At 47.2% G+C, this 14046-nt stretch overlaps 1 protein-coding gene across 1 annotated transcript in view; it reads right to left on the reverse strand.

Moving 5' to 3' along the window:
- Window positions 1-847: 847 nt before the first annotated feature.
- The window catches only part of LOC135192997 (uncharacterized), a 62312-nt gene continuing 49113 nt past the window's right edge, over window positions 848-14046 (reverse strand). Inside the window, 1 exon segment of the mRNA XM_064176389.1 lies at window positions 848-2322. Coding sequence (XP_064032459.1) covers window positions 848-2322 — 1475 coding nt within the window.

Consider the following 14046-nt stretch of genomic DNA (forward strand, 5'->3'; position numbering starts at 1 on the left):
GGGGTCCAGTCATCTTTTCCCCACTTTTGACCACTCCCCTGTGCCAACTGAGTGGAGATGGACCTTCTCTTTCTTCCCAAATTATCATATACTTTGATTCCCAGACCCTTTCCTTCTCCACCTGGGAGTAAGAAAAACAGTGGGTGAATCAGTCCAATATAGCATACCCCAGTCCAATTAGGTGGTAACCTTTTTATAGAATTTGTCCCTGCCAATGTGTTAGGGAAAAGGACATTGTTCCATCTCCCCTCAGGATGTGCATGACCCTTCATACTACAATACCAAGCACTCAAATGATTTCTCACTAAGACAATACACCAAAGACATATTTTAGACAAAAGAACAATGCTGAATTGCTTAACAAACCAGGACAGAATACATTAATTCCATATCCCCCCACCCCGTCAGTCCTTCAGGTGGGAGTCCATTGAAGCTTAGGTAAAGCTTCCCTGTGGGTCTGATGAAACTGCCAGGCTGTGAGAAAAGTGCAGTCCTCTGGCGTAGTGATGCTGCTGGGAGACTTGTAGCCTGCAAAACTTGAGAAGTCTTTAGTATGGTAACAACAAACATCCTTCTGATAATATCAAGGAATCTTTAGTCAACTCCCTCAGATACTGATAAGGTATCAGTGCAAGGCACCCCCACCCAACGTGAGGCTCCCTGAGCCTGCCCAGGTGAAGCTAATTGCTTTGAATGGGCCGGTAAGTGCCTTTGATTGTTTCAGCTTGAAGCCAAGCTAAGCACAAACCAAATCCACCTCCCAAACCCTGTACAATTTGCAATTGATTGGTGAGCTCACAGATCTCTAGGCTTCACCTCCCCCACTCACCACAGAGGGGTGAAGCTCTCAGCTCCTCTGAGGCTGAGAAGGGGGCACGCCTTTCCCCACATCAGATAAGTCCATCAAGGGGGGTGCAGTGGGTTCGAGTTTCTGGCTAGACTCTGGCCAGTTTTTTACAACGATTTCCAACTGCCCTGAAGATAACCCATCAATCACTTCTTTTGGGATACCTTTCTTTCGGCCAAGCCCCCACCAATACTGCCTAGTGTTCAGGTGCTCTCTTCCCCCAGTCGAGTGTCGTTTGGGGATTCGAAGCATCTGGCTCCGGGGGTCTGCACTTGGCAGTGGGTGATTAATTTTCACATGCCTCAAGCCTCTAGGCTCAGGCTTATGAACTTCCTCAGGCACCCCATACTGCCTGGCATAATCTAATAGCTCTCTAGCCACCTCCTCCCATGTCCATTGTCTGCAATCCGGCTGGTTCCTCCCGGGTGTTAAGTTCTCCCTCAGAGCAGCTTGTATTCGGGAGGTAAGTGGGGTGTCAGCTATCTCCTTTTGAAGCTGGATGCCTTTCATCTTAAGGGAGTCAGGAAGTCCCCTCACCAGAGGGGTCATTCGCTTCGGGTCCACCAAGAGAGAAAGGGGCGATTCAAAATGATGTTTCAGTTCTCGATCATAGACCATTTGCAAACAAGCTGCCTTCTGCACATTTTCCATTATCTGATTCATGCCTCCCCTCAGAACTAGAGGCTCTCCTCTCTCCTTTGAATCAAAGCCCCCAGCCCAGAAAGCTGCTCGCTGAGTAAGGCTCCAGGGACCACTCCTATTGCCCGTAGTTAGGAACACGTTAGCACCCCAATAGCCGGTAGCTTCAGCCTCTGTTAACCTAATTTGATCACCTCCAGTTCTAGAGACACGCCCTACATATTCCACCTCAGACTCTCCAGCCTAACGTGTGAACTCTTTACGCAGTTTGGCCAGCTCAGTGGAAGAAAAGGGTATCTCTTTCGTTGTGATGGCAGGGGTGCCATCCTCATCCTCATACAGCATTTCAGTTTTAATGAGAGGACGCATGTGAGCCGCAGCTTCCTCTGCTGCTGCCAGTTCTGCCTGGGGGTATATGCAGGCAGGCTCTGTCTGCTTTAACTCTTCCTCCTTCAAAAACCACTTTTGCCACTTCTCTTCTGTTTTTAATCTATCCTTAAGATCTGCCACTTCTTTTAAAGTTACAATATGCCCTTGCAGGGAATCTACCAGATCCTGCAAGGAAGAAATGATTTTATTCTCTCGTCCGTTTTGGCTTTGCTTTTCATCTATTGAAGCGGCCAAACACGCACTCAAAACTGCACAGATGAAGGCTTTGCCCTTTCCCGACTTGGCCCGTGCCTCCTTCTGCAGGGCCACAATCCGATCCGCCACACTCTGACAGTTACTCCAGTTCTCACGGGCCCAATCCAGCCCTTCCACGGACGGGCGGGCACCGTGAGCTTCCAACAGACAGAAAAGCCTCTCCACCGTGGCCATTGCCTTTAAGGTAAGAGCTCCACGGGGAGGTCACAACAACACAAAGACCTTATACCTCAAAACCTTCCCTACAAAAACCGCTCAAAGAAAGCTCACACACACAATAAATTCCTCCAGGGAGATCACACCAAGATCTAGCTTCTCAGAGAGGACAGCCACAGTCACCCCGAGAGGACACACTTTACCAACAGAGAAACTGTTCCGTTTGGGTTCACTAGACTTCTCGGGGGGAAATTCTTTCCCCCAGGACACACTTTACACAATCCTATTTACCGCAGGGTACTAAGAATTCTCGGGAAGGCCACACTATAAAATCAACACTTGTACCCTAAAATATTCTTTCCCGGGAACGCAGACACATTTAGGCATTTGAAAAATCCCCACACTCTGCTCCACAAGCATTCACTTTGCTCTCAGAGTACATCTCAGACACACTCGTGCACACTTTGGGGTTCTCAGAAATGCAACAGTTTCCGATGATACTTTCACTACACAGAATCCTGTCCGTGACGCCAAAAAATGTCAAGGTCCGGAGGAGCAGAGATGAACAGTATCTCTGTCCAGAGGAGCTAGACCAGTTCTTATGGATTCCGTGTTGTGAAATTAAGGTGCAAACGAGACCAAATATCACCATGAAACTGTTTATTAAAGGATAAGGTTGGGCAAAACGGAGGGAAAGAGGGGAGAAGGGGGAGAGAGAAAGATCAGAACAGAGGGAGAGAGGGGAGAAGGGGGAGAGAGAAAGATAAAGAGATCGATGGAGAAGGAAAGAAGGAGCAGGGAAGGGGAAAAGGCTGTGAGCATATTACCCTCAGTCGCAGATGAAGGAGTGAGAGAGAGACGGGTGCGTGGCCCAGGGATGATCTTCTGCGGAGTTTGTCAGAGGTTCTCCAGGTGGTGTGCAGCTCTGGTGGTCTGGTGATGGTCTGCCCTCGGTGGTCCGGTGGTCCAGTGGAGGTGCCACTCTCTGTCTGCTGGTGATGCCACTGGTGGTGCGGTGGGAATACCACTGGTGGGGATACCACGCTTGGTCTGGTGGGGATGCCACACTTTGGCAGGCCTTTCTCCTGCCTTTTTATACAGTTTTCTGCTCAGTGTCCAGCTGCAGCCCCCCCAGGGCATCTTCCTGTGCATTCTCACACATTCGCAGGGGTCTGGCGTCGCCGGGGGGAGGGCCTCCGCCCTCTCTCGGCTACACCTGTCCACACCCTGCATACACAGCCCTTGGGGGCAGCTGAGATAAGGTGGAGGCTTCCTGGGCAGTCCAGCCAGGGTGAGGTCTAGGAGTTTCAAAGGTATTGTCTGTTGATTTGCATCTCTGAGCTTTTGGGCCAAGCACCGAGTCTGAGTCTGAGTCCCAGAAGTAACAAGATTAAGGAGGGACAATGCAATCTTTATCTTTGTTGATTAACAAGAGAGAGGATCAGACTCTCACAGATGTCTGTCCAGTATTTACCAATAATCATAGAATCATAGTTCCAACTCCCCTGCCCAACACCTCACACTACATCAGACTGTCTACAGCCTCATCCAGCCTCACCTTAAATACCTCCAAGGAGGAGGCTTCCACCACCTCCATGGGCAACCCCTTCCAGGCTCTCACCATCCTCATGCTGAAGAACTTCTTCCAAACATCCAGTCTGAATCTACCCACTTCAAGCTTTGTTCCATCTCCCCCAGTCCTATCACTAGCTGACATCCTAAAAAGTTTCTCCACAGCTTTCTTGTAGCCCCCCTTAAGATACTGAAAGGTTGAATAAGCCTTCTCCTCTCCAGACTGAACAGCCCCAGCTGCCTCAGTCTCTCCTCACAGCAGAGCAGCTCCAGCTCATCCTTGTGGCCCTTCTCTGGACACCTTCCAGCACCTCCATACCCCTCTTGTAGCAGTGGCTCCAGAGCTGGATTCAGTACTCCAGGTGAGGTCTCACCAGTGCAGAGCAGAGGGGGAGGATCACCTCCTTCACTCTGCTGCCCATACTTCTCTTGCTGCAGCCCAGGCTCTGGTTGGTTCTCTGGACTGCAAGAGCATACTGAGGGCTCCTGTTGAACTTCTCGTCCACCAGCACTCCCAAGTCCCTTTCCTCAGGGCTGCTCTCAAGCCAGTTCCTGCGCAGTCTATACTGGTGCTTGGTGTTGACTCCACCCAGTTGCAGGGCTTGTTGAACCTCATGAAGAGGGCTTGGGCCCAGCTCTGCAGACTGTCCATCTCCCTCTTCGTGGATCCTTCCCTCCAGCCTGTCAGCCTCACCACACTGCTTGGTGTCACCAGCAAACTCACTGAGGGTGCCTCAGTTCCACTCTCCATGGCACCAGCACAGATGTTGAACAAGACTAGTCCCAGAACTGATCCCTGAGGGACTCCACTTGTCCCTGGCCCCCAATGGGACATGGACCCATTGACAGCCACTCTTTGGGTGCAGCCATCAAGCCAGTTCTTTATCCATGCAGTGGCCCACCCATCAAACCCATGTTTCACCAGTCTAGAGATCAGGATGCCATGCAGGACAGTTTCGAAGGCAATACATATGTATATATTGTGGCTTGATTTCCTACTGCATACACTCTGTTTAAATGCAAACTATTACCTCTTCACACTACTCTTTTCCTTTTCTTTTCCATGGGTTTCTACTCTACCTTTTTATTTTTTGTCTTTTTTTTTTCCCCTTTGGAGAGTGCAATTTCTCTCACTTCACCCCCACAGAGGCATCATCACAAACATTATGCTTTGCTGTAATTCACTGCTTTTCCCTGCTTGTATTATCTTCTGATTTGCTGTTTTACTGTTTCACAGTATCACAGTATCACCAAGGTTGGAAGAGACCTCAGAGATCATCAAGCCACATTCTGATCCCATGATGGATCAGCTGAATACCTTCCACTCCCAAAAGCCGACCCTTAGGAGTTCCTCTTCCACCTCACAGCTTCCCTATGTCATTTCGGCTTGTTTTTTCACATCTATGACTAGCCCTGAACGTGCTCATGGAAGGACTGATAAAAAATACATTGTCTAGAGCAATATATTTTGTGTACAGAATATTTTTTCTTACCCATTCCTTTTTTAAAACCGCTACTGACTGCCCAAGTTTCCGTCACTCCATAAAAGGCTGTCTAGACACATGAAGAGATTTACTACCTTTACATCATCTGCCAAGGAAGTTTCCATGTAGTCTTCTCCAATATCCTAAGCAGACACTTACACACATGCTATTTATATGCAGGCACTGTGATGTAGGCATCTTCGTCCCTGTTGGGATACCTACTAACCTTCAAGCAAGGCAACAGACATAGAATCATAGAATCATAGAATCAACCAGGTTGTAAGAGACCTCCAAGATCATCCACTCCAACCTATCACCCTGCCCTAACCAATCAACTAGACCATGGCACTAAGTGCCTCATCCAGGCTTTTCTTGAAGACCCCCAGGGACGGTGCCTCCACCACCTCCCTGGGCAGCCCATTCCAATGCCAATCACTCTCTCTGTGAAGAACTTCTTCCTGACATCCAGCCTATACCTACCCTGGCACAACTTGAGACTGTGTCCCCTTGTTCTATTGCTGGTTGCCTGGCAGAAGAGGCCACCCCCTACCTGGCTACAATGCCCCTTCAGGTAGTTGTAGACAGTAATAAGATCACCCCTGAGCCTCCTCTTCTCCAGGCTAAACACCCCCAGCTCCCTCAACCTCTCCTCATAGGGTTTGTGTTCCAGGCCCCTCACCAGCTTTGTTGCCCTTCTCTGGACATGTTCCAGCACCTCAACATCTCTCTTGAATTGAGGGGCCCAGAACTGGACACAGTACTCAAGGTGTGGCCTGATCAGTGCTGCCTACAGGGACAAATAACCTCCCTTGTCCTACTGGCCACACTGTTCCTGATGCAGGCCAGGATGCCATTGGCTCTCTTAGCCACCTGGGCACACTGCTGGCTCATCTTCAGCTACTATCTATCAGTACCCCCAGGTCCCTTTCCTCCTGGCTGCTCTCCAGCCACTCAGTCCCCAGCCTGTAGTGCTGCTTGGGGTTGTTGTGGCCACAGTGCAGAACCCTGCACTTGGCCTTGTTCAATCTCATCCCATTGGCCTCTGCCCACCCATCCAGCCTGTCCAGGTCCCTCTGCAGGGCTCTCCTACCCTCCAACAGATCAACACCTGCTCCTAGCTTGGTGTCATCTGCAAACTTACTGATGCTGGACTCAATCCCCTCGTCCATATCATCAATAAAGATATTGAACAGGACTGGGCACAGTAGTGATCCTTGGGGCACACCACTAGTGACAGCTGCCAACTGGATGTGGCACCATTCACCACCACTCTCTGAGCTCTGCCATCCAGCCAGTTCTTGATCCAGCACAGATTGAATCTGTCCAAACCATGAGCTGCCAGCTTGGCTAGAAGCATGCCCGGTGTGGGGGTCATTTCCCACTTCTGTGGTTAGCTGGCTACCAGATATATCCTTTCCTCAGCTGCACATCACTTCTGAAACTGACTGCCCTGCAGTGCCCAAGAAATGCTCATGATAAACTGCTCTTTCTCATTGATTTTTTTTTCCAGACTGGCCTCTGGCATAAGTGGTCTGCGCTTGGCAGCTGAGCAGCAATCCACCTGCTTGGCAAGCAATGACATGTGTGCCGTGAATGCAAATGTCTCTTCTGTTCCTGTGCCTTGTAGGCTTTCCTGGAGGGCAGGAATGAAATCCCTTGCCACTATTGTTTGTGGTGATTGCATTAGTTGTCTCCTCAGTTTAGACAGGCTACTTGGTTTCTATGTGGATCCAGTTTCTCTGTGGGAGTGAGGCCAGCTTTCATTCTATCACTGGCTCAGCGCTGGGATTTGTTTTGCTCCTGTATGTTAAGGAAACCCACTGTTGTGGTAGGCCTGAATAGGCCAAGATAGGCTGATACATGTCCTGGCTTGCCCAGACATGCTTTCCTGCTCTCCCTCCCTTTGCCAATGGGAGAAGCAACAACAGGAAGGAGGACAAAGAACCTGGAGCCGCTGAGTCTAAGGACCTTGGCTTGCTCCTGTTTACATCCTGTGGTAAACAAGGCACATACACTTGGCTTGTGCCTGCCTTGTGCAAGGCCTATGTACTTCCCTAGTTTGGGTAAAGCAAGCCCATGTTTTCACCTAGTATGACCAAATTTGGATAACTGCCATTCTGATTGGCTATTCTGTGTCCAAAGGCCCATTAGTCTCAGGCTGTATTGATAAAAAGAGATGAGCAGGTAACACAACATGCTCTGCCATTGTATTCATGCTTGCTTGCCTGCAGCTGCCTGCTGCCACTGCTCTCTGCTTCAGCCTCACCGCCTTATTGCAACCTGAACTGCCTGGAAACTGCTTGCTTCAAGTTTACCAGGAATAGGCTTGAAATGCCTCCATGTGGTAGGCCTGCATAGACAGTGTGACATTGTGCTAAGGCTGCACATTGCCAAGACATCCTGCCTACACCTGCCAAGACGAGAAGCCCTGGAAGGAACACACAGATTGTCCAGAGAAATCAGGATAAGGTCAGAGATCATCTGCCTTCTTTTATCATCTACCTTCTTTCCCCTGCATCTCATGAAGCCTGGGAAGAATCAGAAACCTCAGTGACTGACAAGGTATCAACAGAACTCCCTGAAAGCCTTTGAGTACTGTCTGAAGCTGTACCCTGTGAGTCAGGAGACAATATTTTGTGAGTAAACACTTAAAGCTTCATATAATTCATCAATTTACCTTCTGCCACAAGCAGAAAGGAGCTGCTTGGGTCCATCTAGTGGACAATAAGCATAATTAACCACAAGCAGTGTATTGACCACAGGAATCTTCTCTTCCCATTGAATTGAGTTCAATTAATGCTACAGTATTGCTAGTTATTAGTTCTAGATATAGTTATTCCTTTATGTAATGCTTTTCATGACCATTGTAAGGACCTGATAACTACTATCAAAAAATAGTGGGGGTGGTGAGATTCCTGAATATTGAAAATTAATAAGCAATATTAATTTGGGGGGCAAAAATGTCTCACATTTATTCCCCCTTCTGTTACACCTGCACCCATCAGCTCTGTCTGCCTGGAGTCTTAACACCAGTAGGTTCTTCAGATAATTCTTTTTCTTCCCTTTTCCCAAAACTGGTTAGTTAAATTCTTGCCTGAAAGTCTTCCCTAGGGCCTCAGCACACTCAAAAGAGTCAACCCCAATAGCCATATATCTGAAAAAAAGGATTTCACAGCACAACAAAGCAAATTGTAACAGCATACATCAAGTTAGAAGTGGCAAAAGGCAATTAATTTCTGAGGAGATCATTTCCACAATAATAAAGTTTTGGGGCTTTGTCTTTTAGACTTGCCATTCAGAATGATTCTGTCAGTGAGAGAAACCTGGATGATCTTTACAGCATTGAAAGGGCTAATAACACATTTTCCCCCCTGCATCTAAGAAGAGCATTGAGATTTTTTTTTTGAGGTTAATCCTGACACTTTCAGGCAGCAGATCTGGACATCAGGTATAAAACCCTGTCCTCTAGTGGTAATTAACGACTACTGCCAATAAGGAGGCAAAGTCCTTTTATGAAAAGTGGTGGTGAGGAATAAGCATAAAGCACAGCATTTCTGAAATAATGGTAGTGGGTTTTACACTCTTCATTGCTTGGGCAGCAACCAGCTGTGCCAGGATATAGTAGAAAAACACAACTAAATGCTCTGTGGTGAGGACAGTAAACCCACATCAATTCCCTAAGCTACCAGGACCAGAATGAATGCACTTTCCCAAATGAATAAGCTTTCTATTGTGCCTGAAAGTACACTGTCCTTAAAATAAGCATGGTCAAGGAATCGATAAGGCCTGTTAAATGGATTAAAAATGGACTAAAATATAGATCTCAAAAGGTAATGGTTCGAGGGGAACGCGCTGTGAATGCAGATGATTTTAGTTATATCCCTGAGGATAGATTTCAGTCCAAGGGCTGCTCAATACTTTAATCAATAATCTGGAAGGAAACAGGAAAATCACTGCTGATAAAATTTACAGATGGAGCAGGAGTGCATAGAATAACAAATGTTTAAGGAAGGGTTCCTTGGGGAAATCCAGATTTGTGAGCTGTGTACTGACTATTGCACATGCCTTGGGATTTGCCTAATAATAAAAACTAGCAAGAGGCAATCTGTGATGATAGGGGAGGCAATTCTGGAGAAGAGTGCCTCTATCCAGGCAATTTAGTGTGCATTTTGAGTGAGAGGCTGCAGCTGAAAGGGTTAACACAGTTCTCCTGTATCAGGACTGTGAACAAGGAGTGGGAACCAAGACTTGCAGACTACACTTCTAGCATCAATGACACCATCTGTGTCCAGCCTGGTGACACCGGTGGGGGGGGGGGATGGTGGAGGAGAGAAAATGGAGCACTTGCAAAACAAGATAACAGTATCTGAAAATGTTGCCTTGAAGTAAAAGGCTGCAAGCCCCCTTGATTTACTTAAAGAGAAGGATGGGAGACTGAGCTGCCCAGGGAGCTGCCCAGGGAGGTGGTTGAGTCACCAACCCTAGACGTGTTTAAGGGTCATTTGAATGTGCTGCCTAGGGATATGGTTTAAGGTGGATGTTGTGAAGTAGAATTATATGTTGGACTTGGTGATCCTGAGAGGTTTTCAAGCCTGGATGATTCTGTGGTTACTTTAAAAGCAGAGGTCTTCATCCTGTGTCAAGGGACTAGGCTAAAGAAATAAGTAAAGTGAGAATCTGCAGAACTTGAATTAGCTTTTGCATAAGACAATGCTCAGAACACCCAAATTTTGCAGTCTTGTAAAGTTTGGGTTGCAAATAATGAAATAGGAACATAAGACACTAGAGAGGCTTTTTGTTGTTGCTGTTTGGATGTTTTTTGTGTTGATTTTTTTTTTTTTTTTTTTTGGTGGGGGGAGGTGGATCTGGGTGTTTTGTTGTTGTGGTTGTTGCTGCTTTTGTGTTTTTTAATCCTAAATTCAGGAGCTACAAAGGTAGAAGAGGTTGGAAATCTTTATCAAATCAACTAATGTTTGGAAGCTAAGTGGTGGATTCTCTTTTCATTTGAAAGCTACACAACTGGAGAAGAGGAGGCTCAGGGATGACTTCATTGCTGTCTACAACTACCTGAAGGGAGGCTGTAGCAAGGTGGGGGTTGGTCTATTCTCCAAGGCAGCCAGCAACAGAACACAAGGACACAGCCTCAAGTTGTGCCAGGGGAGATATAGGCTGGATATTAGGAGGAAGTTGTTGACAGAGAGAGAGATTGGCATTGGAATGGGCTGCCCAGGGAGGTGGTGGAGTCACCATCCCTGGAAGTGTTGAAGAAAAGCCTGGATGAGGCACTTAGTGCCATGGTCTAGTTGACTGGCCAGGGCTGGGTGCTAGGTTGGACTGGATGATCTTGGAGGTCTCTTCCAACCTGGTTAATCAATAACATCTTTTTTTATTTAACTTCCTGCAGAGCAAAGTATGCTAAGTTACCAGCCACGTACGGCTCGCAGCAGATCAGTAGAGGCTGAGCCATGTAGCATCTTGATCAAGTGAGAATTAAGATGCTTCAGGAGCTTGGACTCTGTGGCTTGTCTTAGAGACAGGTCACAATTTGGAAATTTCTTTCAGATGCTGCTGTCATTGGACTTTAGCAGCCATGAGAGATGAGATGCTTTCAATGAGAAAGCTTCATTTTCATAGAATCATAGAATCAACCAGGTTGGAAGAGACCTCCAAGATCATCCAGTCCAACCTAGCACCCAGCCTTAGCCAATCAATGAGACCATCGCACTAAGTGCCTCATCCAGGCTTGGCTTGAACACCTCCAGGAATGACAACTCCACCACCTCCCTGGGCAGCCCATTCCAATGCCAATCACTCTCTCTGCCAACAACTTCCTCCTAACATCCAGCCTAGACCTCACCTGGCACAACTTGAGACTGTGTCCCCTTGTTCTATTGCTGGTTGCCTGGCTGAAAAGCCCAACCCCACCTGGCTACAGCCTCCCTTCAGGTAGTTGTAGACAGCAATGAGGTCACCCCTGAGACTCCTCTTCTCCAGGCTAAACACTCCCACCTCCCCCAGCCTCTCCTCACAGGGCTTGTGTTTTGGGGAGCTGAACTGAGGAACATGGTGCAAAGGCACCTCCACAGTGATTGCTGAAGTGTAAAGTCTGTTTCCAGTCACAGTAGAAGTCTGAACTGAAGAGCTCATAGCCCCCACAGCGTCTGCACTAGGTTTTGTTGCCTGACAAGTGTCCCAATCACAACGTACCAGATGGCACAATCTCCTAGAGAGACAAACCTGTGCGGATGTGATGAGGATAGCTGCAGGTTTCCATTTCAGTCCCAGCCCACTACTAATTTTTCTTCAGTCACTGATGCAAAATATTGATTTCAGGCCAGATTTAAAAGTGTTGCTAATACCCAGGGGAATAGTAGTACATATTTAAATTCCATATGTTGATTAAAACTGTCAAAGAAGAGAAGAAATGCTTTAAACTGCCCCAGGCACATAGTCTCAGGTGCAAGTGATTGGTTCCTTGCTCATTCAGCTGCATGGTTTTCTGGGTCCTTTTCACTCCTCAATCCTACAATCCTTTGGCAAAGTCTTGGCAGCTGAGTGTGGGTTTTATTTTTTTCTATCCCAACATATTTTAGGACAGTTTCCTGGACAGTGAAGGAGTTCAGACCTTCCCAGGCAGTAGAACTCTCCATACCCACAAGGCTCTGCTCTCTCCTAAGTATCATGTTCTTCTTTTGCACCTCCATAGACACGTGGCCAAATCTATTTGTTAGAGCAACCAGCTCTATTTCAGATGGAGTTCCTCCCCAGCTTAGTTCTGTGATGGCATTTCTGTCCCTTTCCCTCAATTTCTGGATTTATTCCTGGTTCTCTGCTGTCACCTCTTGGTCTTACTGAATGCTAAGTGGAAGAAGTGTGACAACACAAACCAGCACCAAATGTTTCATGAGCAAGAAGCTCTTTGCCTTGCATTGAGCCCTGAGTGTCTAAGTCTCTTGGTTGCATTTGGAAACCTCTTAGACAAATGTCTGATTAGAGCTGATCACAAATGTTCTGACTGAACAGATGTCTGACAGAAAATGCCCTTTTGATTAGATTGAACATTCCACAGGAACATGCCAGCTTTGATGAAAATCAGCAAAGTGGGGTTTTTTTGTTTGTTTCTGCCAAGCTCTTGATTTTTTTTGGTATGAGGAGTTCAGTACACTTGCATGGCATTATGATGGGGGGGAAGTGGCAATGCTTTTCATAGTCATTTTCATAGAATCAACCAGGTTGGAAGAGACCTCCAAGATCAGCCACTCCAACCTAGCACCCAGCCCCAGACAATCAAGCAGACCATGGCACTAAGTGCCTCATCCAGGCTTTTCTTCAACATCTCCAGGGACGGTGCCTCCACCACCTCCCTGGGCAGCCCATTCCAATGCCAATCACTCTCCGTGGCAAGAACTTCCTTCTAACATCCAGCCTAGACCTCCCTTGGCACAACTTGAAACTGTGTCCCTTTGTTCTATTGCTGGTTGCCTGGGAAAAGAGACCAACCCCCACCTGGCTACAACCTCCCTTCAGGTAGTTGTAGACAGCAATGAGGTCTGCCCTGAGCCTCCTCTTCTGCAGGTTGCACACCCTCAGTTCCCTCAGCCTCTCCTCACAGGTTTTGTGTTCCAGGCCTTTCACCAGCTTTGTCATTTGCAGCCTCTACTGAGATGCTGCATTTTGATAACTTTGATAGTTTTTATTAGGTGCTCTAAATCAGTTTTAAAAGGGGGAAAAATCACAGGGGACAGCTTCACAGGGAAGCATCAAAAGCAAAGCTCACCAAAACAAAATATTTCATGCCCTAAGGCATAAAAGGAATTATAAGGAATGTTTTCTAAAGAAACTACAGATTCTGAGCAGCTTTGCTCTTCAAATACAGCTTGGCCCCTGACCCTTCCCACATCATCAGCCCAATTCAGCCGTGTTCTTATTCTTTCCACCTCCCTTCCTTCTAGTAAGAAACCTCTCCTTAAGACTGGTTGTGTGACAAGTGTCTCCTTAGTTCCTGCTAAGAGCTCATTCCAGATCTGCTTTTCTCAAAGAAGAGTTCAGGGAAAGGTCTCAGTGACAAACAGATACCCAAAGAAACCTGACCCTGGGAAGAGGAGAAGGTGTGCAGTACCTCAGCAGCCCTTTTTCTCCCGGGTCTGTTTAAAAGCATGGTGGGGAGCTTGCATGGGATGCTGGAGAGCACTCTGGGGCTCAGGTCCTGTGGGAAATGAGTGCTGAGTGTTTATCCCCAGGAGTAAAACCCTGAGGCTCATCTTGCAAGGTAAAAGCAATACCCCTGGGTATTTTATGTGCACCCTAGTAGAGAAGGGCAGGTGATGGCATTAAAAGGCAGGAAATCATAGGCTGATGGGGAATTCCCCTTGCACAAAGCCTAATTAAATTTGGCCTGTCGTGCAGAGAAGCAGACTTGTCAGTAAGACTTCCAAAAAGGGATTAGATGCCTTAAATTGAGACAATCTGCATTTGTAATTACACTGCTTGGGATAGCATTTCTGTGGGGTACTTAGCCTCATTGTTTGGGGAATAAACTAATCTGCAGCTGGGTTTGGGACAGAAATTCCCTGTGCTGAAGAGTCTTGCAACTAAAGGAACGTTATGCACATTTTATTGCTTTCTCCAAAACATTTGGTTGTCAGCCACTGCTGTAGGCAGTCCCTAAACTGGACTGACCATCCGTATTTTTCATCTCAGGAG

Source organism: Pogoniulus pusillus, chromosome Z (genome assembly GCF_015220805.1).
Source record: "Pogoniulus pusillus isolate bPogPus1 chromosome Z, bPogPus1.pri, whole genome shotgun sequence".
NCBI classification, from domain to species: Eukaryota; Metazoa; Chordata; class Aves; order Piciformes; family Lybiidae; genus Pogoniulus; species Pogoniulus pusillus.